The sequence below is a fragment of the Micromys minutus genome (assembly GCF_963924665.1).
Source record: "Micromys minutus genome assembly, chromosome: 2".
Classification (NCBI taxonomy): domain Eukaryota; kingdom Metazoa; phylum Chordata; class Mammalia; order Rodentia; family Muridae; genus Micromys; species Micromys minutus.
This window is the reverse complement of record NC_137971.1, coordinates 77874791-77899436: the sequence shown is the minus strand read 5'-3', so window position 1 is coordinate 77899436 and position 24646 is coordinate 77874791. Positions and strand designations below refer to the sequence as shown.

The 24646-nt window shown below is 46.0% G+C and overlaps 1 protein-coding gene and 1 pseudogene across 3 annotated transcripts in view; both read left to right on the top strand.

The window, feature by feature from the left end:
• Window positions 1-24646, top strand: part of IQCK (IQ motif containing K) — a gene marked incomplete at its 5' end in the record, with an annotated part of 109183 nt that overhangs the window by 12752 nt on the left and 71785 nt on the right. For both annotated transcript variants that reach the window (XM_080911301.1, XM_080911300.1), the window contains one exon: window positions 1143-1240. In XM_080911301.1, coding sequence (XP_080767427.1) covers window positions 1143-1240 — 98 coding nt within the window. The remainder of the gene's footprint in view (window positions 1-1142; window positions 1241-24646) is intronic.
• LOC308416640 (ubiquitin-like protein NEDD8) lies at window positions 17687-17910 on the top strand (annotated as a pseudogene). Its single transcript has one exon. The product of its transcript is annotated as a ubiquitin-like protein NEDD8 (transcript).

The window sequence follows — 24646 nt, the reverse complement described above, 5'->3', positions numbered from 1 at the left end:
TTTTTGTTTTGTTTTGTCTTGTAAGACAGTCCTGAAGCTCTGGAAATGGGCAAAGCTGGCTGGCTAGGGAGCCCCAGGTATTCCCCTCCCTAGCACTGGGATCACACGCCCACACCACCACATGTAGCTTTGATCACATTAGTCTGGGGATTGAACTCAGGTCCCAAGCTAAACTATCTCCCCCATAATCCTCATTTCTAAGAGGAATATTGTGGAATCCTGACTTCTTTCCAGAGTTAACATGTAGCAGAGAGAATGCTAGCAAGCACTCTGATTCTTTATTAAATACAAAGCTAGGGGCAGGAGGGGTAAAGAGATGCACAGAGCACACAAGAGTCTTGCTTTCAAGTCTCAGGTCCAGCCTACATATCCACCTGAGTCTCGGCTCATCAGGCCTCCCCTCTGCTCCTTCTCTTGTTTGTTTTGTGCCCTCTGCTCTGGGCCCTGGTCAGGGACTGCCGCTGCTAGTGTGACTGTATCTTGCCCATCTGCTGTCCTTCCTATCCCAGCTCCTCTCTAGCCTCAGTTCCTGTCACACTCTCCTGCAGACACTGGCCTCTGTGCTGTGACTACCTTGGTGCTGTAGCCAGCTGGTGGACTTGACCAGGTAGGACAGAGTAGGACCTGGCCCACATCCTTGCCAGACTCCATGGGTTCACAAGGCTGTGTTTAGTTTCTTAGTAATCCAGTCCCACTTGGCAGTCTGAAGCAGGTGGTGACAGGATTGTGCTATTGAATCAATGTTATTTTTTTGCAGACAGGTGCTCCTGTACCCAGTCTTGCCTTGAACTTCCTATATAGCTAAGGTGTGCCTGAACTTCTGATCTGAGTGCTATGACTGTAGGCCTGCACCTTCACACCCAGTTTATTGGGTGCTGGAGATTGAAGCCAAGGCTTCCTAAATGACATGCTCTGCCAACTGAGATACTTACTACAGCACCAGCCCAGATGGAACCAACATCAAAATTAATCTCTCCATCTCTTTCTCCCTTTTCCTTTCTCTCCCTCAATCTCTCTCTTTTCATCCCCTCCTTCCTCCTCTCCCTCCCCCTTCCTCCTTCCTCTCTTTCTGTTAAGCAATAAATGTTTATCAGATGAACCTAAGTCTTTTTCTGTTTTCAGCAGGAATATTTTTGTTTCAGGTTCTCCCAGAGATTATCTAGAAATGTTCATCTTTCCAGTTCTGCTCCCTGGAATGGCCAACTTGCTTCACCAAGCAAAGAGAGAAAAATGTTTTGAGGTCAGTGGTTTGGTGGGATGCTCACACTTTTAAGTTCTTGCTCATCCATTTTAGTCTGAATGCAGCCTGTGATCATTGGGTTTCTATTCTCAAAAATGACTCCTTTGCCAAGGAAGCACCAGTATGGGCCACTTATCTCCTGCCCCCTGCCCTGCCAGAGCATCTAGTACAATATAAATGCACATGCACTGCTAACTCTGGCCACCTGGGCCCCTGAGAGGTTTTCTGCCACCTGGCCATCTTGCCCTCCCTTTTCCTGGGCAATTTGGCATCAAGTAGGTCTTAGTTCTTTTGTTCCTGTTTGTTTTGAGTGCTGTCTAACACTTTGTGTCCTACTTTCATTTCTGTTGCTGTGTTAAAACCCTTATAAAATGCAACATGGGGGAGGAAAAGGTTTATTTGGTTTATGATCCTAGGTTCCAGTCCATCACAACAGAGAAATCATAATACAGAAACATGCAGCAGTTATTTTTTTGCCACACCCACAGCAGAGAGAAACCAATGCACCCAGGCACACTTGCTTCCAGCTAACTTTCTTCTCTCTCATACTGTTGAGGAGCTCCTGGTTAGGGGATGGTATTGCCCACAGTGGACTGGGCCTTACTATATCAATTAACAGTGATAGAAGGCAATCTTCCACAGACATGCACACTGCCCAATCTAGTAATTCTTTATTAAGACTGATTTGAGGTGATTCTAGGTTGTGTCAAGTTGACAATTACAGCTAGCGGTATACTGTGCATACTTCTTACTTGCATCTCGATTGATCCTGCTCTTCTGGCCTCTCTTTCCTCCATTTTTTTATTAACTTTTTGATTAATTGGTTTAGGTTTGGAGGTTTTAGGGCAGGTTGTTATATTTTGTTGTTGTTTTTGTTTTGTTGTTTGCTTGTTTGTTTTTAAACAGGATCTTATGTACTCTGTTGCAGTAGAAATAGAAAGTGGTCCTGTGCTATAGCCAGCACCAGTGGGGCCACATGGCACTGCGGGGTATCTTTATCTCAGCAGCTCCACGTAGCCTCCAAGTACTTGCAGACCCCAGTTTCCTTTGACCCAGGCGGTCTGCTATGCCTGCCTTGGCTGCTTCTGGCCTGCCTGCTTCTCTACTAGCCAAGAACTTAGCTCATATTCTCCACAGCCCGGTAAAAACATAACTCAACAATCAGTAACTTATCAAACAGATTTATATGTTAAATTCTCAATCCACAATCCATCCATACAATAAACTTACAACCAGTTGAAAAAGATATGAACTGCCCACCTAGATAAGCTAAATTGACCCATAGAAATCCATCCTTTAGAAAGTATAGATAACCTATGACTACTCAGAGCTGCTCAGACAGAGATGGGTCATCTTGGTCTTCCATCTTGAATCTCCTTCTCCTCCTCTTTCCTAGACTTTTCCCCAATCTACTCTTCCTTCTCATCCAATGATAGGCTTCACCTTATCCTGGACCTGCCTTATTGCATAATGACATCATCCTATATACCCCAGGCTATCTTCAAAGTCCTTATCTTTAACTCCTGATCTTCCTGCCTCAGCTCTGCAGCTGGTATGAAAATTCTGTGCCACTACTTCCAGCCTCTGTGTTAACATCTCTGGGAGAGGCCCGATATGCACCAAGTGCTCAGTAAACATACTTATTACTGTGATAGAGTGACTTAAGTCCACTGACCCTGTCAGAACCTGCACAGAGCCCCTCAGGGCTCCTCTTCCCTGCTTCTCACAGGATGATTAGGAAGGCTCTTTCCCACAGTTTTGAAATTTAGACTTTTGAATATCCCCCACTGTTTTGTGAACTTTCCCTAGAGCAATGCAAGCACTCTGCTTACCCCAGGTAATATGGAACCAATGATCATCCAATGTAACAATTTCAACCAAGTCCAGCTTGGCTAACCAATGTTCATTGAGTTTACTTACAGAATAAGGAATTACTAACGAGCTCGGGTGACCCCAAAGCAGCCACATGTCACAGCATGTCACCTCAGTATGGATGGCAACTTCCCCATAGCTATATAGATGTGTCTCCCTTTCAGTTAACCCTCCACACACTGTATTTTAGCACCTGCAGCTTGGGAGGGGAAGGCATTGGAAGGAATGGCTGGAATCTCAAGGAGGGTCTCTCCAGCCCCTCCTTCTGTGAAGAAACGAGCCTGACCTTGTGGTTGCCCTGTGGGTGGTTTTAGCTGCTCTCATGGAGATGGCAGTGGTCACTGCGTTCAGAGGACAGCAGTCCACAGCACCCACAAGATAAATGAGTAACAATACCAGCTGTTGGTTGAACGCTTGTTTTGCACCAGGCTCTTTTTTTTTTAAAGCTTTATTTATTTTATGTATGTGAGTACTCTGTCACTGTCTTCAGACACACCAGAAGAGGGCATCAGATTCCATTACAGTTGGTTGTGAGCCATCCTGTGGTTGCTGGGAATTGAACTCAGGACCTCTGGAAGAACAGTCAGTGCTCTTAACCACTGAGCCATCTCTCCAGCCCCCTGCACCAGGCTCTTTATGAGAGCTTCATCATCCTTTATTTCAATGCTCACAGCAGCCCAGGAGTTTCTTTGAGTTAGTATTGTCTGTGTCCTGAGGATGGGAAAGGAAAGGATGCAGAACTCCACAGTATGTTCAAGGAAAATGGCAGAGCCTATTCCAGTTCAGATAAAATGACTTAAAATGGCACTTAGACAGTAGACAGTAATCATGGTGAAAGGCGGTTGATAAAGCCTGCCATCTGTAAATGTAGTCACAGTCAATGGCATCACCACATGGTTGGCCTTCTGACCCCAGAGGGTCACTGTCTTGAGACAAACTGGTCCTCCTTCAATGACACTTTTCTACGCTGTGGAGATAGTTTCCATGTGCTTGATACAATGTTTGACTTTTGTTTAGTGTGATCTTGATGTTACCCTTGTCCCCTTGCTTCCTAATTGTCACTAGCTCCTATGCTTACTCACCCCTTGGAGCTGCCAGACATAACATTTCTTCTGGCAGACTCTCCGTGGTAATTGGAACAATAGCTTACAAGGCATTAACCCCATTTGTGGGTTGGTTTGTTTGTTTGTTTTACATTTTGTTTCTTGAGGCAGGGCCTCATGTAGGCCAGGCTGGCTCCACTTACACTGTGGCCAAGGATTACCTTGAACCTCTGATCTTCCTGCTTCTACCTCCTGAGTGCTGGGACCACACATGTATGCTACCATGTCAGATTTTAAACATTGCTGGGGATCAAAGCCAGAGTTTTCTGCATGGTAGGCTGTGCTCTACCAACTGAGTTGTATTCCCCACCCTACTGGTAGGGGTTGGCATAGCATAGTGTCTTAGCTTTCTGTCACTGTAGTGAAATACCTGAAATAATCAACTAGTAAAGAGGAAAGGGAGTTAGTTTTTAGCTCGGTGTTGGAGGTTCCCCTGCACGTTCAGCTCATTGTGGCTTTGTGCCAGGCAGCACACAACAGTGGCAGCAGATGGCAGAGTGAAACCGCTCACATCACAAGTTAGAGAGTGAAGAGAAGGTGTTGGAGTTCCACAGTCCCCTTTGATGACACACTCAGTGACCTGACTTCCCATTAGGTCCTCTCCCAATAGCACCATCACAGAGACCACCTTGAACACATGGACTGCCATACCATTTAAGAATGGTACATCCACAAGATGAAGCCAAGAGCCCCCAGCCTGGCTCTCAAGCCCTCTCCAATCCCCTTCCTTTTTCCCCTCCCTCCATCTCTGGCTCTCTTTCCTAGGCAATTACCACCCACCCCAAGGTAAACATGCCCCCACCCAGTACCAGCCTCCCCATTTCAGGGCCTCTGTTTGTTTGCTCCTCCTTATTTTAGAAAGCACTCCCTGTACTCCTCTCTTCGGCATATGTAAGCACTACTTGTTTTCCAGATTCAGCTGCAGGATCATCTCCCAGGCTCCCAGTTCCATGGAGGCCAAAGGAGAGGCAACTGATCCCAGCTCTCAGATCTCAGGGTACTCATCTGTTCCTCATTCTCTGGTAAACTCAGAGAGCTTTAATTAAGACATTCTTAACCCACATACATTTAATTTTATACATGCCTGCCTCCCCAGCTATTTTAAGTGTCCTGAGGATAGATTTCCTATCTTGGTTTTATACTTCTCGATGTTTAGTAATACTATACCCAGCCCAATGGTGAGCACAGAGTTGGTCCTCCATGAATGCACACAACACAGTTGGATGTCAAAGATGCACAGTTGTTACTATGTTCCTGGTCAACACCTTTGTTTTGGAAGGCCATTCTGTCGAACGTATTCCCTAGAGAGAAGTTTTAGACAGGCGAGGGAGCAAGATATTAGCTCCCGAGTTTCAGTCAGGAGTGGGAGAAAGTTTAGTGGCCAGCAAATGGCCCAGCCTGATTCCCTAATAGTCAGTAAATCAGACCTTGGTGAAGAGCAAGTCTCTGATGTCATAGTTCTGTAATTTTGAAGTCTACCTCTGACAGGTAGTGCTTCACATCTGCTGTCTCAGCTTCTTAGGACAAGGTGAGGGCTGGTCTTGTCAGCTTGAGATGAAGATGTCTCAAATTTTTTTAATAAGGTTCAAGTGTACAGATCAGTACTACAGCTTTGGCTGAGCATGTACAAGGCCCTGGGGTTCAAACACCAGCACCAAAGGGTGATAAAACACCGTGGCTGCTGGGTCTGATCTGTCTCATAGACCCTGAAGTGAACCTCTAGGAACTGGTGGCTTTCATCTTCCTAGTTACCACAGTTTCCATGCATGTAAACAGAGGACAACCACAGTGCTGCCCAAGGGATTCTGAGGATGAGGGAATAAAGCAGCTCCTGCAGTATTCAGTGCAGATCTGAACTTGCAGAGATATCAGTAAATATCAATTCTATATCAACTTAGTGTCCTGTGCAACAAGTGTGCCTTAAATGTGACCTCCTTCTTGAGCCAGGTTCCCAGTGTGACTTAGCACTGAGTCCTAGTCCAAGGAACGATGGGGGTAGCAAGAACCAACTCAATAATGCCTGAACAGATTAGGTTTACTTATTAACTTGATGGGGAAAAAGAGGCTCTTATTTATACCTGTCAAGCAATACCTCCTTGATCTCTAGAAGTTTCTGTCTTCATCAAGCACCTGCTGGATCCCGAGCAGTTGTTCTCTGGCTCTCAGCTTCCATGGCTGCTCAGCAAGGCCAAACCCCAGCACTGGGCTTCCTCCTAAGTCACTATCATCTGTGGTCCTGGGGCATGGGGGGGGGCAGGAGTGTCATCTCTTCATTTATTGGGCCATCTGTACATTGTCTTGTAGGAAACAGTGAGTTTTGCCACATGGGCCTTGTGCTTTCAAACTGGAGCACTTCGATGTTTTCCCCTACCTTGCTACTCCACACCCAGACAGGCCCCAGGAAACAGCGTTTTCATTAGCATGCAGCTTTGCTGAGGCAGACTGTAAATCAAAAAGGACAGAGATGTGACAGCAATTCCAGTATTATAACAGGAAAGACACTCCCCTTTGTTTTGCTTCCTGCTGTAGTAGCCATTGGAAATAGAGGGACTGCTGAGATGGCCCAGCCAATAAAATGCTTGCTGTGTAAGCATGAAGATCTGAGCTTGATCCCCATCACCTATGTAAAATCCAGGCATAAAGGCATGTACTAGTCTACCCAACCTGCCTTGCCACAAATAGGTAAGCCCCAGGTCTCAGCGAGAAACACTGTTTCAAAAAACAAGATGGAAGCCACTTGCTTCAGAATGACACCTGAAGCTGTCCTCTGACTTCCACACACACAGACTTGCACACATGCACCTAGGACAGATAAAATTGGAGGAAGTGAGAGGCGCTGTCCTTGCCTTGATTCATTCTTGGCAGCCCATCGGTACTGACCAAAGTGCTTGGCATTCATCATCTAATGCCACCCCTCTTGGAGGAAGGTCTGAGATCTCTGGGAGAGTCATTTTAACCTGGGTTTACCCAGCTATCGGGTGACAGAGGACACCTTAGGTGAGCCCAAGCATGGCCCCGTCTTCTGGTAGACAACGAAGGCTGTGCTCAGCACAGCACCTAGAAATGCCAACACCCACCCCCTGCTGTTTTCTGGGAAACAGATGACCACTGGCCTTATGTTATGAAGGCTAAGCTGCTTCGAATTCTGATCACTGGCTCAGTGGATTCCACTCACTATTTAGTTTGTGTTCTCTCTAGGATCTTTCCTTCTCTCTCTCTGTGGTGTTAAACAGAAGCCAGGCACAGCTGGGTGGAGTGAGGGTGAGGCTGGGGTGCCTGGAGCACGGAGCTCTTAGGCTCCTCCTCCTCCTCCTTGTACTTTTACTGCTGACTGAGAAGTCAGATGACCTCTCTGTCACCTTTCCAGAACCCTCCCCAATCCCCCACCCTTCTCTCTTTCTCTCCTTCCCTCCCTTCCTCTTTCCCTGGGTTTGACTGGCTGGCCACTGAGTTCCCAGTGATAAGGGTTACACACGTGCACCACTGTACCCAGCAGTGTATGTCCTGGAGAGCTGATCTTAAGTTCTCAGGTGTGTACAGCAAGCATTTTACCCACTGAGCTATCTCTCTGGTCCTGCACTGCTTCTTATCTTGCTGCTGGTTGGAGTAGATTCAATGTACTGTAGCCTTTTATTAAATTGAGCACACGATGGGATATGATAACCCAACAAAATGACCACAGTGGAGTCTTGGACTAAAATCTTAATAGCACATCTGTGGGTGGGACTGGTGACATGGCTCCGTGAATAAGAGGGCTTACTATTCAAGTGCCTGAGTTCAATGCCTGCATGTACCACACACAGCTGCACAGGCAGGTGCAAACCTGGCATGTTCCACACACAGCTGCATAGGCAGGTGCAAACCTGGCATGTACCATACACAGCTGCACAGGCAGGTGCAAGCCTGGCATGTACCACACACAGCTGCACAGGCAGGTGCAAGCCTGGCATGTACCACATACAGCTGCACAGGCAGGTGCAAGCCTGGCATGTACCACACACAGCTGCACAGGCAGGTTGAAGCTTGGCATGTACCACACACAGCTGCACAGGCAGGTGCAAGCCTGGCATGTACCACACACAGCTGCACAGGCAGGTGCAAACCTGGCATGTTCCACACACAGCTGCACAGGCAGGTGCAAACCTGGCATGTACCACACACAGCTGCACAGGCAGGTGCAAGCCTGGCATGTACCACACACAGCTGCACAGGCAGGTGCAAGCCTGGCATGTACCACACACAGCTGCACAGGCAGGTGCAAGCCTGGCATGTACCACACACAGCTGCACAGGCAGGTACAAGCCTGGCATGTACCACACACAGCTGCACAGGCAGGTACAAGCCTGGCATGTATCACACACAGCTGCACAGGCAGGTGCAAGCCTGGCATGTACCACACACAGCTGCACAGGCAGGTTGAAGCCTGGCATGTACCACATACAGCTGCACAGGCAGGTGCACACATACAAGGTTATCTGCATATGAGTGAAGTCAAGGGATCATGGGCCCTGGTACCGTGGATACAGAGTAGTCTCCCAGAACCTGGTTCTATCCTGAAAGCACCAGACACTAGTGAACCCTGTGGTTCATGGAGAGTGATGGAAAAGTCTTACCTCTGCCCTGTGTGTCTGATGCTTTTCACAAGATTAACTGGAGAGGAACAGCAAGAGTGGAGCAGACTCTGGGATTCTTTCGGGACCTAGGGTGGCTGTGGTCACAGTGCATCCCCTCGTTGACTCTGTTCGCTGTTGTTCTTCTCGTTTACACCCTTCAGAGGGTATGAAACCATCTCAGAGCTGTAATTAAGATTTGACTTTGAAAGCTACCTATCTAATGTTTCACACTAACATTAACTTTGAAATAACTTTGAAACAAAGCGAGAAAACCAGTTTCCAGCCCCAGGCAATGACCAACCGCTTTCAAAGAATGCAAGGTATTTCTCTGTGCATTAGAGTTTAAAGGCAGGCCTATGCCAACTTGTATTTCATCCTTAACACCCAGCAGATGAGCTGTGGCAGAGTGAGTGAAAACTATCTAAACATCAGATGTCAGTACCAGCATCCGGACCAGGAGCTGGGGGGAGGGGGAGAAATGAAAGATGTAAGACAGAGTTTCTCTATGTAGCCCCGACTGTCCTGGAACTCACTCTGTCAACTAGGCTGCCTTCAAACTCAGAGATCTGCCTGTCCACTGCTCAGAAAATGTGAGTTTTTAAGAGTATTGTTCGTCTGTGGGCTGGAGAGATGGCTCAGCAGTTAAAAGCCCTGACTGCTCTCCCAGAGGTCCTGAGTTCAATTCCCACAACCACATGGTGGCTCACAACCATCTGTAATGGGATCTGATGCCCTGTTCTGGTGTGTCTGAGGACAGCAACAGTGCACTCAAATACATGGGGGAAAAAAAAAGAGTGTTCATCTGCAAGAACGGTTCACAACTGCCTGTAACTCCAGCTCCAGGGGATCCAATGCTCTCTTCTGTCCTCTTTGGACACCTGCATACATGTGGTGTGCATGCATACACACACACACACACACACACACACACACACACACCCTGAGCTTCAATCTCCTCAGCTGTTAAAGAGATAGCATAATACCTTCTGTTACTAGGCGGAAGTGTGCAAATAATAACGTACTTAGTATTTCTCATGGCTACCAAGGAATGTCAGCTTCCTGTCCTTCTCCCAGGATGCTCAGGTGTTAGAGGGTCGCGTACATCCAAGGCAGATAAATTGATGTTCACTCTTCCTGCTTTAGGATTTTTCAATTAAACACAATTCTCTGCATTTCTCCCTGCCCTGGTTATGTGATCTTTGGTTGGACTATTTTTGAAGGCTTAAAAATCCTGTTATTTCTGCCCCCACACTTGTCATCTTCAAGTGGAATGCCTGCTATTTTGACTTGCCTTTTTCCACCCAGCTATTCCCCTCATCCCGTCACTGGGCACGGAAGCTTCAACTGAGCATCGAGCAGCCACCAAACTAGCTCACACATCTGGGGCTTTTCTGTTTGTCACCAGCCACCAAACTCAAATCCAATGGCTCTGGAACAGTGGCATCATTCATGGCTTGCTGGGACCCTTGACATTTTATCTTGATATGGTTCAAGAATAATTGCTGACTTGTAGTTTGCTCCTAAAATGGTGACTTATGCTTATTTATGCTTGATTTCCTTGTTTTCTGTTTTGCTTCATAGTGTGGCTCCAAAGTAGCTAAGTGTTCATTGGGTTGGCGGGTGGCTGGAGAAGTGGGTGCATGTTGTCAGGCCGTTTTGAAGATTGCAATTAAGTGACTTAAGCACTTTGTGGAGGCTGGAAACCTTTTGTTAATCCACTGTAGCTATTACACACAAGAGACAATTCGTTCTTTTTAAAAATCTTTGTGCATATGTGTATGATAAACCTGTGAGTTTGTTAAGTACCGGCATGGGCGTGCCATAGCACATGGATGGAGGTCAGCAGACATTAGGCATCAGTCCTTACTGACTTTTTGAGACACGGTCTCTTGTGCACCACTGTATTAACCTGGCTGGCTGGCTTCCGGGGATTTTCCTGTCTGTCTCTGACCTCATGGTCGGGGAGCTGGAGCCACAGATACAGTTCTTTCTGCCCCAGCCTTATGTGGGTCCTAAGGATCCCAACTTGGGTCTGTGTGCTTGTGTATCAAACGTTTTACTATGAGACTGAAACTTCTCCAAGGCCCTGTAAGCAGTCTTAACTGGATCTGCAGGGGCTTGGATCTAGGGTTTGTTTCTTGATGAAGTTAAATGGCGGAGATGGGGAGGGCATACAGAAGTGTGTATGTGTGTGTGTGTGTGTGTGCACGAGTGCACACCTATGAGTGTCTGTGTTACAAATGGATGGAAGTTAGGTCATTTTGCTCCCAAGTGGCATGAGGCAAACAGCCTATTTGCGCCAGCTTTTGCCTGGATTTACGTTGCCGCAGCTCACGGGCTGAACTCTACTTGAGTGAGACAAATACATCTCTCCTTTCCCAAGGAACATTTTTTTTTTCCTTGTAACATTATTTGTAAGTGTATTTTATTCTCTTCCCATCCCCATGTCTTCTCCTCCAGCTCTTCTGCCTCCATCTCCTCCTCCTCTCTTTTGTGAGACAGTCTTACTGTGTAGCCCTGGATGTTTGGAACTCACCATGCAGACCTTGATGGTCTTAAACTCAGATATCTGCTTGCCTCTGCCTCCTAAGTGCTGGGATTAAAGGGGTGTGCCAACATATCCACCCATTTTCTCCCCCTTCTATCCTGTTTCAAGGAGGACCCACTTTCTGGTTCATAGATAGCACAACTCTTTTCTCCAACATATGCAACTTTTTTTTTTCAAGACATGGTTTTATGCAGCTCACTATGTAGCTGAGGACGGCCTTGAACTCCTACCTCTTGCCTCCACTGTCCTTGTGCTAGGTTTACAGGCAAATACTACATGCTCCTCTGAAGGTGCTGTTAATCTGTTTCCTATGTTGTCCTAACATGGGGCCTCTTTTTATGAGGCTGTTAATCCTATAATGGGGGGTTCTTAGGACCAAAAACCTGGGCTCTCACAGCTTCTACCCAAAGGGACAGGGATAGCCACCTGTCCCAAGTAAAGAGACAAGAAATTATAAAAAGCAGAGACAGGAGATTTATTCAACATGGCCACATTAGGAAGAAGAGCAGTTAAAAGAGGAATAGGGACTAACGTTTGTATTCTACTGTCAAGCGGGCCTGGTTCAGGGGGACTCTGGTTGGTCTTTGGCTCCACTATGGGTCTACATAAGGATTCATCTTATCCCCAGGCCTTGATTACTTATGCTTCTCAACGTGGCTTCACCATCATCTGATAATTGCTGTATGAGGTGACTGGAGAGAGGTCATGGACAGTAATTTATCCTGTGCCTTTAGCCAAAGTAAAGCAGACATGCCAGGCTTGCATCCTGTGTCTGGTTACTTTGTGGGCCAAGTGAGGGGGCCGTACTTTATAGGAAAAGCAGTTTCTCAATGTCTTTTTCATTCTCCTCACAGGCTCTCCTCATATGACCTAATCACTTTCCAGCGGCCTCACCCCTTGATGCCATCACCTTGAGGGCTAGGATTTCAACTGAAGAATTGGGTGGGAACAGAGATATTAGAATAATACAGCATGTAATTACCTTGTGTGCAAGAACACTCAAGCTCTGAGCATGAGTACTGCCTTTATTTTGGGTCAGCCTTTCTCACTCACTGTGTATGAGATTCCATTTGTTCTGGAGAACAGCCTGGTGGTGTGGCTGGTGTTCTTAGCAGGTTAAAGTGTGGAAATTGTGATCTGAAGAGGTCAGAGCCAGTCCTTGGCTGAGCCAAAATGCCATTCAGTTCTTCAGTGGCTCAACCTCAGCAACTCACTCAGGAGGTGACTCTCTAAGTAGGTGATGGAGGAAATGCTCCTTTCTCATCCAGAAAGATGAGAAATTCTCAACAAGCCAAAAACAATTACGGCAGCAGATGAGTCCCAATAGCCCTACTATGATTCATATTTGGGGGTTTGGCACCTAATCAATATTTAGCACCAAAATTCATATTTAGTGTTTAGCACCCCATAAATTAGTTGCATAATTTATTAGTCACTAATGAATAATGACTCAAAGCGGGGGCTGCTTTGTAGCCATCTATTCTATCAGCAGCCCCGAGTCGGCCCAGGAGGCCAGCTTACAGCCAGGGGCTGACTGTATTAGTTACTTTTCTGTTGCTGTGATAAAACACAATGGCCAAGAAACTTATAGAAGAGTTTATTTTGGGCTTATGGTTCCAGAGGGTGAGAGTTTATAATGGCAGGGACAGCAAGAAGCAGACACGGCAACTGAAGCTGCAAGCTGAGAGCTCACATCTCAAATTTGTGCACAGGAAACAGAAAGAGCCAACTCAACACGGCACCAAGTCAAGCTTTAAAAACCTGCCCCCAGTGACATACTTTCTCAAGTAAGGCCACATCCCCTAAGTCTCCCTAAACCAGGGATCAGTTATTTAAGCGCTGGGATGTGGGGCGCTGCCTGCACATTCTCCATTACAAGATGGCGCTGACATCCGGCTGGAGTTAGCAGTAAACAAGTCATGTGCGCACGCGCTGGGTAACTTTCCACTCTTTGAGCTCTGCCTCTCCCGTGGCGTCATAGGGCCTGATGAGTTTCAACCAATCAGGGGGCTCCACGTCCAAGGCGAGGACTGATTCCTATATAAGGGGACGGGCTAGAAAGTTCGGGGTCTTCGTCTTCACTTGTTGCAAGCTTATGCTCTGCCTCTCGAGATGCATTACAGCTTTACCACAGAAGAATCCTATTTGTGTGCCGCGTCGTTCTTGCTGGCGAGACGGTTGCGCGGGACACTGGAAATATGAAGGACATATCATTCAAACCACCAACATACAGCTTTACATTGTGATCTTGTTTGGGCTGTGGCATTTTGAGCCTGAGTCTCATATAGCCCTGGAAATGGGCATGTAGCCAAGGCTGACCTTGTGCTTCTCTACCTCCATAGTTCTGTGACTGCAGCATGCTCAGTTTTATGAGGGCTAGGGATCAAGCTCCAGGCCTCCTACATGGGAGGCCATCACTACCAACTGAGCTCCCCCAGTATTGTGCTATCATCATGTGGCTCTGATGTCTCTCCTATTCTATGACTGAAGAAACTGAGGTCCAGAGTTTCAGTTCGTGAAGGGAGGCTCAGTTCATGAGACTGCCAAGAGGAAGCACCAGGGTCTGAACCTAGGACACTGGTTCCAGAGCCAACATTCATCATGACCATTGGTGAAAGAAATACGTCCTATCATGCATTGTAATTACTGCAAAGAAGTGAGCCATGTGAGCAGAGATATGCTTAGCTTAATTTAACACTGTGCATTACATATGAGCAGATAGATATCAAAGCACCATGAGATAACCTATAAATATGTATAATTTCTATATGCCAACTTTAAAATGTTTTAATGGTTTTAATTTTTTAAAGAACAAGCAGTTCCCATGACAACTCTTAAAACTGCTGTCAGACCCAGTTTGTGAGCCATGCAAGAACAATCTTATTATAACTTTATAGCCGTGTTCCTTTCCTTGTTCTCCTCCTAACAAAGGGGCATTGATTACTTCATTCCCAGACTTGGCTGGAAGTTGTCTTTGTTTCTAAAAATCAAAGTCCAGCTTTGACAACAAGACTTTAAAGACAAAGTCAACGGCCTGTCCCAAGGGTGACCCCAGGCTTCTCTTACAAAAGAAGGGCAGTGGTTTCTTGGTATGACTCTCCCCCTCTGGCTTGAAGCTTTGTCTGCAGGGGGCATGGCTTTCTGCCAGATGGCTGAGGTAGAGGGTTTGACTGACTGCCAGATGGTGGTTATCACCACTGTACCATAAGTTCTTTTCAGTTGTTCAACACAAACAGCATCAGTTAACCTTCTGCCACAAAAATAGCTTCCATTAGTGGCTTAAAATTACTGTCTGTTTATTTAATCTCACCATTTATTCTATGAATCAGCAGCAATCAGGCTGGACGTGGCTGGAAGGTTCTTCTGGTCTTGGCTGTGTTTATTCGTTTATTTGTGTGTTTCTGTTCAGCGAGCTGCTGCTTGCTTGCACACACACACACACACACACACACACACACACACACGTGTTTGAAAAGAAAATTTTCAGGAACTGGAGAGGTAGCTTAATGATTAAGAGCTCTGGCTGTCCTTTCAGAGTACGTGAGTTCTGTTTCCAGCATCTACATGTAGGCTCACAAATGTCAGGTCCCAAAGAGATCTGGGAAAAATGGCTAACTGTGGTGCCTATTAGCACACCAAAGTGTGTGTAGGCCTCTGGGCTCACCCAGTACCTGTGGCCCATCTCAGCTCTTCTCACCACACCCCTTGCCATAAACCTCTCTCTCCTGCCTAGGGCCTTCCCTTCCCTCCCCAGCTTTATTTTCCTATATTAACCCTGCAGCCTCTCTCTCTCTCTCTCTCTCTCTCTCTCTCTCTCTCTCTCTCTCTCTCTCTCTGACTTTGACTCTTGTCTTCCACTCCCTATCCCCCCTCTTCTTCTCATGGCTCCGTTCACTCTAGATTCTTTCACATGCCTCTGGCTGTGCTCTCCCTCCTATCAACAAAATCCCTCTCCTCAGCTATACCTAGGGACAGTGAAGTCCTCATTTCATTTGCCAGCCATCTGTAACTCAAGATCCAGGGGATGCAACCATCCACAGGTACAAGCATGATGCACAGACATTTGTACAAGAAGGTTCCATACATATAAAAAACACTTAACACACATCAACTGCATGGAAGACTGAAAATCTGTAAGAGGAATGTTATTCTCCCACGGCTCTTCTTGTCTGTAGATTTGCCTGAGTGAGTGGTGGATGACATCCTGCTTAAGATAGAATTAATGAAAAAACAACATTGCAGTCAGGCATGTACCACAACACACTGCTTTCTAGGTATTATAGACAGACAAGGAGACTCTTGCCATTCTAAACCCCCAAAGATAAGCATCTCTAACGTGAAAACCCAAAATGTATAACTCCTTTCTTATAGTCTCTAGCACAGGTTGGCCTTGGACTTCTGCTTTTGCTGCCTCCACCTCCTGAATGCTAAACTTGTGACATGAGCCACCCACCGCTCCTAGTTTTATACAGTATTAGGTACTGAGCAGAGGCCTCCTGCATGCCTGGCAAACACTGTATCAGCCAAGATCCAGCCCCAGCCCTAATGCTAACATGATGCCACAGGGGAGAATTCTAAACTATGCTGGCTGGTTTTAAGTCAATTTGACAGACTTAATCTACTGAGCAGGACAGCTAGGATTACTCAGGGAAAAACAAACATGCACACACACACACACACACACACACACACACACAGTGAAAAAAAGAAAAGAAAACGCCTCCATTTGGCTGTAGGCAAACCTTGGGCATTTAATTAGTGATTGATGTGGGAGGCCCAGGCCATTGTGGGTGGTGATACCCCTGGGCTGGTGGTCCCGGTTCTATAAGAAAGCAGGCTGAGCAAGTCAGTAAGTTGCACTCCTCTATTGCCTCTGCATCCGCTGAGCTGTTTCCTCCCCTGCTTGAGTTCCTTCCTGTCCTTCAGTGATGAGCTACAATATGGAAGTATAAACCAAATAAACTCATTTCCTCCTGAAGTTGCTTTTGGTCATGGTCTTTCATTGCAGCAATAGGAACCTTAACCAAGACATATATCATAAAACTCACATGTAAGATTATTAAAAAGCATCAACTATAATTATATTCAGGTTGTGTGCATAAGGTATGTAGGGAATATAAGTTAATTTCATGTTTAGACTTAGCTCCATCCCAAGATATTTGCATAGGTGTGAATATTCCAGGATCCCCCAAACTCTGAAACTCAAAGCAGTTCTGGTTCCAAGTATTTGGAAAAGAGAATTATCAACCAATAGTTTGGCTCAGCAATTAAGAGCACTGGCTGCTCTTCCAGAAGACCCGAGTTCAAGACCCAGCAACTGCATTGTGGCTCATGGATAGCTACAATGTGATCTGATGCCCTCTTCTGGCATGCAGGTGTACATGCAGATAGAACACTCATGCATAAAACAAGTATTTGAAAAAAACATCATCTATGTGAGTAAAACTTAGGGCATCTGTATTAGTCAGGGAGCTCTAGAGTCACAGAACTTATGGGTAGTCTCTATATAGTAAGGGAATTTGTTGGTGACTTACAGTCTGTAATCAACTCCCCCAAAATGGTCGGCATCAGCTGTCAATGGAAGTCCAAGGATGTAGCAGTTGCTCAGTCCCACAAGGCAAGCAGGTGAAGAAAGAGAACCTTCCTTCTTCCAATGTCCTTATGTAGGTCTCCAACAGAAGGTGTGTCCCAGATTAAAGGTGCGCACCACCATTCCTGGATCTGGGACTTGTTTTGTCCCAGGCTGACCCTGAACTCAGAGATCTCTTTGCCTTAGTCTCCTGGGATTCATAGCCACTATCCCTCAAGATCTCCATGCCAAGATCCAGGTCAGAAACTTATATCTCCCAACCTCAAGATCAGGATCACAGGAGAGCCTTCCAAGTCTGGATTGTGGTTCATTCCAGATCTAGCCAGGTTGACAATCAGGAATAGCCACTACAGCATCACTGTTAGGAATGAGGAGCTCAGAGGGTGGATATGTACTCTGAAGACACTGTCCAGAGTTAAGAGACTGCTAGAATTACAGCCCGCTATCACCAGTTCGCTGGGCATGCATGGGGTCTCAGGACGTCATCTGGCTGTTCTCAGCCGGCTTGTCTTTCTCTTTTCAACCCCATTGACACAAAACATGAGCGCATTCCTGAGCGTTTGGGGAACCAAATGGAAAGAGAAGAGGGTGGGTCCGGAGAGTGACCTGGAAGCAGAAGTGTTCCTCGAGTGGAGTGCTGGGAAGCGGCAGCTTCGGCCACAGTGACCAAGGCTCAAGAAGCAGCACTCTAGCCACCTGCAACCCCAACCTGGGAGGAAGATGCTAATTAAAGTGAAGATGCTGACCGGAAAAGAGATTGAGATTGACATCGAATCAAGGAGCGTGTGGAAGAAAAAGAAGGAATTCCCCCACAACAGCAGCGGCCCACCTACAGTGGCAGACAGATGGATGATGAGAAGACAGCAGCTGATCACGAGATTCTAGGTGGTTCCGTCCTCCACCCGGTGTTGGCTCTGAGAGGAGGAGGAGGTCTTGGGCAATGAAGAAACTTGGTTCCGTTTTACCTCCTTGTCCTGCCACTCATAATGTGGTATCATATATCTCTCACTCTCTGGGACACCAGAGCTACTGCGCCCTCCCTTGGATGCCCAATCTTGTGTGTCTACTGGTGAGAGAATGTGAGGAACCCCAGGGTGCAGTGTTCCTGGCCCAAATGGCCCTTGCTCGCTATTGAGTTTTAGTTTGCAGTCCTGTGTGCTTCCCTCTCTGATGGCTGTATCCTTGATTGTCAATAAACTATTTCCTGGCCAAAAAAAAAAAAAAAAGGAAGAAAGTTTCATATGTTTATGCAATGTATTTTTTATCATACCACCCAAAACTACTATATCCTTCCAGAGACCCTATGGCCTCACCCTACCTCACTGTATCTTCATTTCATTGCTGCTACTAATGACCTCCTGAGTACAATTAGTGCTGCCTACATGCACATGGGGGTGTGGCCATTGACGGGGCAGGAACTATCAGTGACCATATCCCAAAAGGAGAGATTCTTCCTCTCTTATCAGCTGTCAACTTTCAGTCACTCCACTAGAAGGAGGGCCTCAGAGGGTCCTTCTCCATCCACGCTGGGATGTAGACTGGCTTGATCTTGTGTAGGTCTCTGCTGCTGTGAGTTGATTGGATAATAGTCCAAAATTTAGCATTTCACCCATTTCTTGGCTCTTGCGTTCTTTCTGATCCCCTTTTCTCTATGTCACCTGAGCCTTGGGCAGTTGATAGAGATGACTCACCACAGCTGACAACTCAGGTACGTAGAGTCAACACTTGGACCAGTAATGAGTCCATTACCCACTACAAAAGGAAATTTCTCCGACCAAAGTCAAGAGCAGCACCATCTATGATATAAATATTTGGAAGGTACTCACATCTTGATGCCTGCAAAGAGAACACCTTGAAAGGACTGTCCAGACTCCAGAGTGTGCTGGGAATGAGCCAGGTGTGCAAAGCATTTTGACCCTAACTAGGTCAAGGTATTACTGTTAACTGGAGTTCTGTGTCCCTCTACTCAGTGTTTGCCTTGGGCCTTTTGATCTCATGTCCTCAGAGCTGCCTTCACTAGTCAGGGTCTGTATGAGTCAGAGAAGGAAATGGTTCTATGGCAGGAAGTCAGCCGGGTGATTGACACAAGAGCCCTTCAGTGTTTCAAGGAGGCATTGAAAAGCTACCATCTCATGCCCATCCCATGTGGACTGGCTGGTATTCCTCAGGAAGAGATTACGCAGGAGACATGTAAATACCTGAAAGGATGAGACATGATGTTGGCCTGATGTTCTGAAGTGGTCCCTTGACATCTAACTGTGCCTTTGGATTATCTTAATTGGAGCACGAGAGAGCAGAACTTAATTAGAACATAATTGAACAGCTACATTAAACAGAGCTGGCTTAATGGCTGCTTTGTAAACTTCACTTGGGAATTCTTCCTATCAGCACATCCCTGAAAATATTTTGGGCAGTTAACTTTATGCTGGTACTTTACCGTAATCAATTTTTAATAAACGTTACCCGTTTGTATCCTTAGTGATAAAACCCAGCACAGGTTCACATGACTTTGTTTTGACTGGGGAAGCGTTATTTATGCAGAGTTAAGATTTCTGTATTTCCTAGAGTTACTAGCTTTGAGGGCTTTTCCAGGAAGTGACAGAAAAATTTATTTAAAGTGACTTACATAGAAAATGATGGGGGTATTTTGGTTTTTGTTTTTTTTAAGATGTGAGGAGCCCATAGAAAAACCTCCCAGGCCAGCTTAATCTGAGAGCCTGGATGATGTCTTTAGAAAAAAATGTTCTTTTATCAGTGTTAATCATTGATAAGATGACATTTTATTATAGTGTGTTCACATAATACTTAGACCATGTTCCACCCCTTATCTTCACCTCTCACCCCCCCCACTTCCTGCTTCTCCTTTCCTCTTCTCAAATAGCCTTACTCCTGCTTTCATGTTATATATGTGAGTTTAGCCAGAATTCCACATATGAGGGAAAACATGAGATATTTGTCTTTCTTGGACATATTCCCCCTGCTACCTCCACATGCATGTTCCCCTTCCCAGGAGTCCCTTTTCTTCATCTAGACAATGCCTTTTCTACTTCCATGTTGTCTGTACATATATATATATATATATATATATATATACTTAATCTAGGACTAGCAAATGAGAAAATGTGATACTTAAAGGTTGACTTAATTTGCCTAATATGGTCATCTCCAGTTATATCCATTTTCCTGCAGCCAACGCACTCCATTTTTCTTTATGGCTGAAAACAATTCCATGTTGTAATACGTACCACGTTTTCTTTATGCGTTCTCTGTTGGTGAACAGTTTTTTTTTTTTCCTTAAGACAGGACATTACTGTGGAGCCCAGGCTGAACTCAAACTGACAGTCCTCATGCCTTAGCCTCCTGCGTGCTGGAATTCAGTTGTGCACCACAAGGCCCATCTGTATTCTCTTGGCTTTGGGGGAAGAGTTATGTACACCCATTTAAACCAGATTTTGTTCTCAAATGTTAGTTATTTCTCTTCCAGCCTTCAGCTCTTTAGTATCTCCTGTGTGTGTGCTCAGCATAAAAATTGGTGTAGACTGCTCTAAAGATTGCTCTCATGTGTACCTTTTCTCTCTTTGAGAGTTGTGTTTATTTTTAAAAAATAATACTTTCCCTTTTATCTTCTTATAATTATTTTCCCTAAATCCACGTACCTACCACATAGCATTAAGTTACATGCTTTGTTTTATTTGCTTCACAGTGTATCTACCCACTAACCCATCAGTTCATTCCAGGACATTCACATCTATCCACTGTGCTATTTTGGACCCATCAAAGTATAAACTGCAGATTTGTGATAACATATGCCTTATCCCTTTATACTTACCCTTTCAACTTTACATTCCTTTTCAACTTTACACTGTGTGTGTGTGTGTGTGTGTGTGTGTGTGTGTGTGTGTGTGTTGTGAAGAAGGGTCTCATGTACCTGTCCCAGGCTAGCCTCCAATTTTATGTGTAGCCAAGGCTGACCTTAGTCTCCTGCCTTCTCCTCCCAACTTCTAGTCTCTGATATCCAGTACACCATCCACCTTCAACTATAAATTTTGTTAGGTTTGTTCTGTTTTTAGGATTTGGGGTCTGGAAAGTTAGCTACTTTACAGTCTCAAAACCAAACACACAACAACCAAAATGACCTTGCGGTTGCCCATTTGCTCTGCTTGCACAACTATTCACGCTTGTGCCTTTTAATCACGCCGGCTTCACTGTGTCTGCGCACATCCCATCAGCCTGGCAGCCCAGGCGTCTTCAGCCTTGTACTTTCCTTTTTCTATTGCTTCCTTTCTTATCTCTTCACTCACCACAGCCTTTCAGTTGCCTTCCCTTCTCCCTTTCAGCAACCCAGCGGATAATTTTTAAACTAAACAACAGCTGAACAATACCTCACTGTTCTGCACGTCTGGGTATGCAGGGCACGTCCACGCCTGCCCAGAACTCAAGGAAAGTATCATCCCTCATATTTTATCTCTTTGTGTCAAAAGCAAATCAATCTGTTCATGAGCTTCATACAACTATACGAAGGGCTGTTTAATCGGATGAGTGAGGCTGATTATCTGCATGGAATCTTTGCCGCTGACCAGTGTGATAAATGTGAAGTGGACAAGCATGTGGTGTGGGAAGAGGGAGAGTCCACCATTGTACAGTTGTCCATTGTTTAAGCCATTAGGCTGCAATTTGTGCTTGGCTACATATTTACGTTGTTGTGACAGTATTTTCTTCTTCTTAGATAGCTTTTGAAGGGCACCCTTGCATTTGCAACCTTCAGAGCCTTTAAAAAGCAAAACCAAAATAACTTTAGGGATGGACACACACACACAGGATGTAAAATTGGGAAGGTTGGGGTGGGGAGGGGTGGGTCCAGGAGGAACAGGTGGGGGGGAGGGGGAGGACAGTGACCATGATCAAAAGACACTAAAATCTCAAAGAACTAATAAAAATGAAAAAGTAGACCCTTTCTAAAATGCAACACTTTTCATTTTATTCCCTTGGCTGGCCATGTTTCATTTTCTTTATAAAAGCTGTTGACTTCAAGGTAAAGGACCGCAAAAATTCTGTAGTTCGGCGCCACTATGTTTTCTGTACAGACTGCCATGATGTACTTTGCTTTCCAGTGACCGTTGGTTTCACAGCAACCCTGTCGACTTTCTGCAGGAATACAGGACCAAATTGGCAGTTTGTAAGGGGAGGAAGAAAAAGAGATCAGAAGGAAGCTTTCCATAAGAAAATAATGTCCTGGGCTGGGGCATAGCACCATTGGTGGAGGGTTTACCCAGTCTACTTGAAGCCCTGGGCTTGGCTCCCAGCACCAGGCATGGCAGTGTATGTCTATAATCCTAGCTCTCCAGAGGAACGGAAAGGCATTGGAAACTTAAGGATGTATAACATCTGCTGCATAGCTAGTTTGAGGCTAGCCTAAGGGATACTTTGTCTTAAAAAGAAAAGATTGAGAGAGAAATTGTGGGGAATAGTTGAAGTGTATCCAGAAGTATACTAATCATTCCTAGTCTGAAATGCCACATCCTTGTCCCTGCATTTGTTCATCTATTCACACAGCCCTCCTGGACCACCCGCTCCACAGTGGGCACTTGACAAAGCTCCAGGCAGAGACGGAGTGTGAGCACCCTGCTCCTAGATCTTGTAATCTTTCTGAGATGCTGAGGTGGGGCTCATCAGGGACGTGCAGGAGAGACCTTCCTCCGTGGAAAATATACAGTGAGCCAGAAGGCTTCCTGGGATGCTCAGTATACATGGGATTGGAGAACTGAAAAATACTAGTTAAAGCTTTCTCACTTGTAAACAATAATCAACCCAGCACAGTCTGGTTGGAGACACACCCACCCACCCAGCCCCACCCTACCCTACTCCATCCCTCCCCAACCCCACGGAAACTTCCAGCAGGGTGTGTAACTTAGTGTGCCTACTACAAACTATGAGCTCTTAGTTCTCCCATGGGCATACCACCAATATGGGGGGGGGGGGGCGAGGACAGGGGAGGAAGTGCTCATGCACCTAATAGATTCCAAGAACTTGGGTATTTGTTTCAGGTCCAGGGTCTAGTGCAGGGTGATCAGCAGTCTTGTTAATGAACCTCTGGGTTGTCTTCTCTAGGTAGGGCTGTTTTGGGTTAGTTGATTCCATCTGCACCACTCCTATTTCCAAATAAGGTCATATTCTGATACTAGCGTTTAGGATTCTAGCAGAGGAATCTCTGGGAGGGTGCAATTCAATTCCTTCCTTCCAACCCCTCCATGGCTCCTGTCGGCTAGACCCAGGTGGTTGGTAAGGAATGCCTGATGGTTGACCTGAGCCATAAAGTCAACCCCTTTGCATCTCCGAGCAGGATAAGTTAGGACAGGGTAGATCTAGAGCGACAGGAAATTTCCAGAATATCTTACATTCTTGGGAGGGCTATGCTTATGGCATCCAGCACCTGTAGACTGACTTGGTTCTTAGTCTCTGCCAAAAAGGGTTCTCTGACTTTTTCTGGAGTGATATGAACAAATGACCATTTGGTCCAGGTTGAGTACCAGTGACCAACCAAAGAAGCCATTCCACCCGGGTCTGGCTTGGTGAATCAGTGAGTTTATGGAGGCTGCTTACAGGTTGGTGGGTGACTGAAGGCTGCATCACGGGAACGCCCACTGTAGCATGGGTCACAGTCCACACACCTGCATTTCTGAAACCTTCTGCACCACTAGCAGGCAGTTGTTAGCAAAAGTCTCCTTTCCACAGCATTTGTTACTGTTTGTCTAACTGCGGGTAAACCCTGTGAACCTCGTAAGCTCCAAAGCTTCCCGAGACCTGTGAGGAATGTTCATCTCCTGAATCCTATGTATGAATGTCAGAGGACAACTCTGGGACTCAGTTCTCTCCCTCCACCATGTAAGCTCTGGGTATCAAACTCAGATTGTTAGGCTTGGCTGCAACCACTCTTGCTTGCTGAGCCATCTTACTATCCCTGCTTCCTGAACCCATGTGTAAGAGATGGAACATCTCAAGTCAGAGGAAACTAGATTGAACAATAAACCTCTTTTGTAAACAAAAGGAGACAAAAAAAAAAAAAAAAAAAAAAGAAACTTCCAACAAGGTGTGTAATGCAGGTCTAATAAGACTGTGAGCTTGGAGTTTATTCTGGGCACACCACCAATGGGGGGGGAGAGGAAGTGGGGAGAAGGAGAAAGAGGGGGGAGGGAGAGAAAGAGAGGGGGAGGAGAAGGGGAGAGGGAGAGACAGCCAGAAAGGGAGCCTCCATCTCTCAGATCCCTTAACAGTTCTCTGACAGAAGCCAGTGGTTCTGTTTAGGTCACAAGAAGGGGCTTCAAGCAAAAAGGGGACGCAGGATGCTTGCTGCTCTACCTTCTCAGCACAGCTGACCCAGTACCCTAGAATGTTTTCCCCTGAGACTTCCTGGCTAGGGGCTATATTTGGCTGCATGTAATAATGAGAGGCAATAAATTCAGTGGAATTTATTTTGCCTTACATATCAAGATAAGGATAAAGGACCAAGCTGGCACAGTGGCTTAAGGTGGTTAGCAAGGACCCAGCTCCTCCCAACTCCTGCTCCATCTCCTGCAGAGTGTGGCTTTGGTTTGTTTGTTTGAGGCAGGGTTTCCTATTGTCCAGGTTGGCCTCCAACTTGCTTTGTAGCTAAGGATGGATTCAAACTTATCTGCTGTTCCC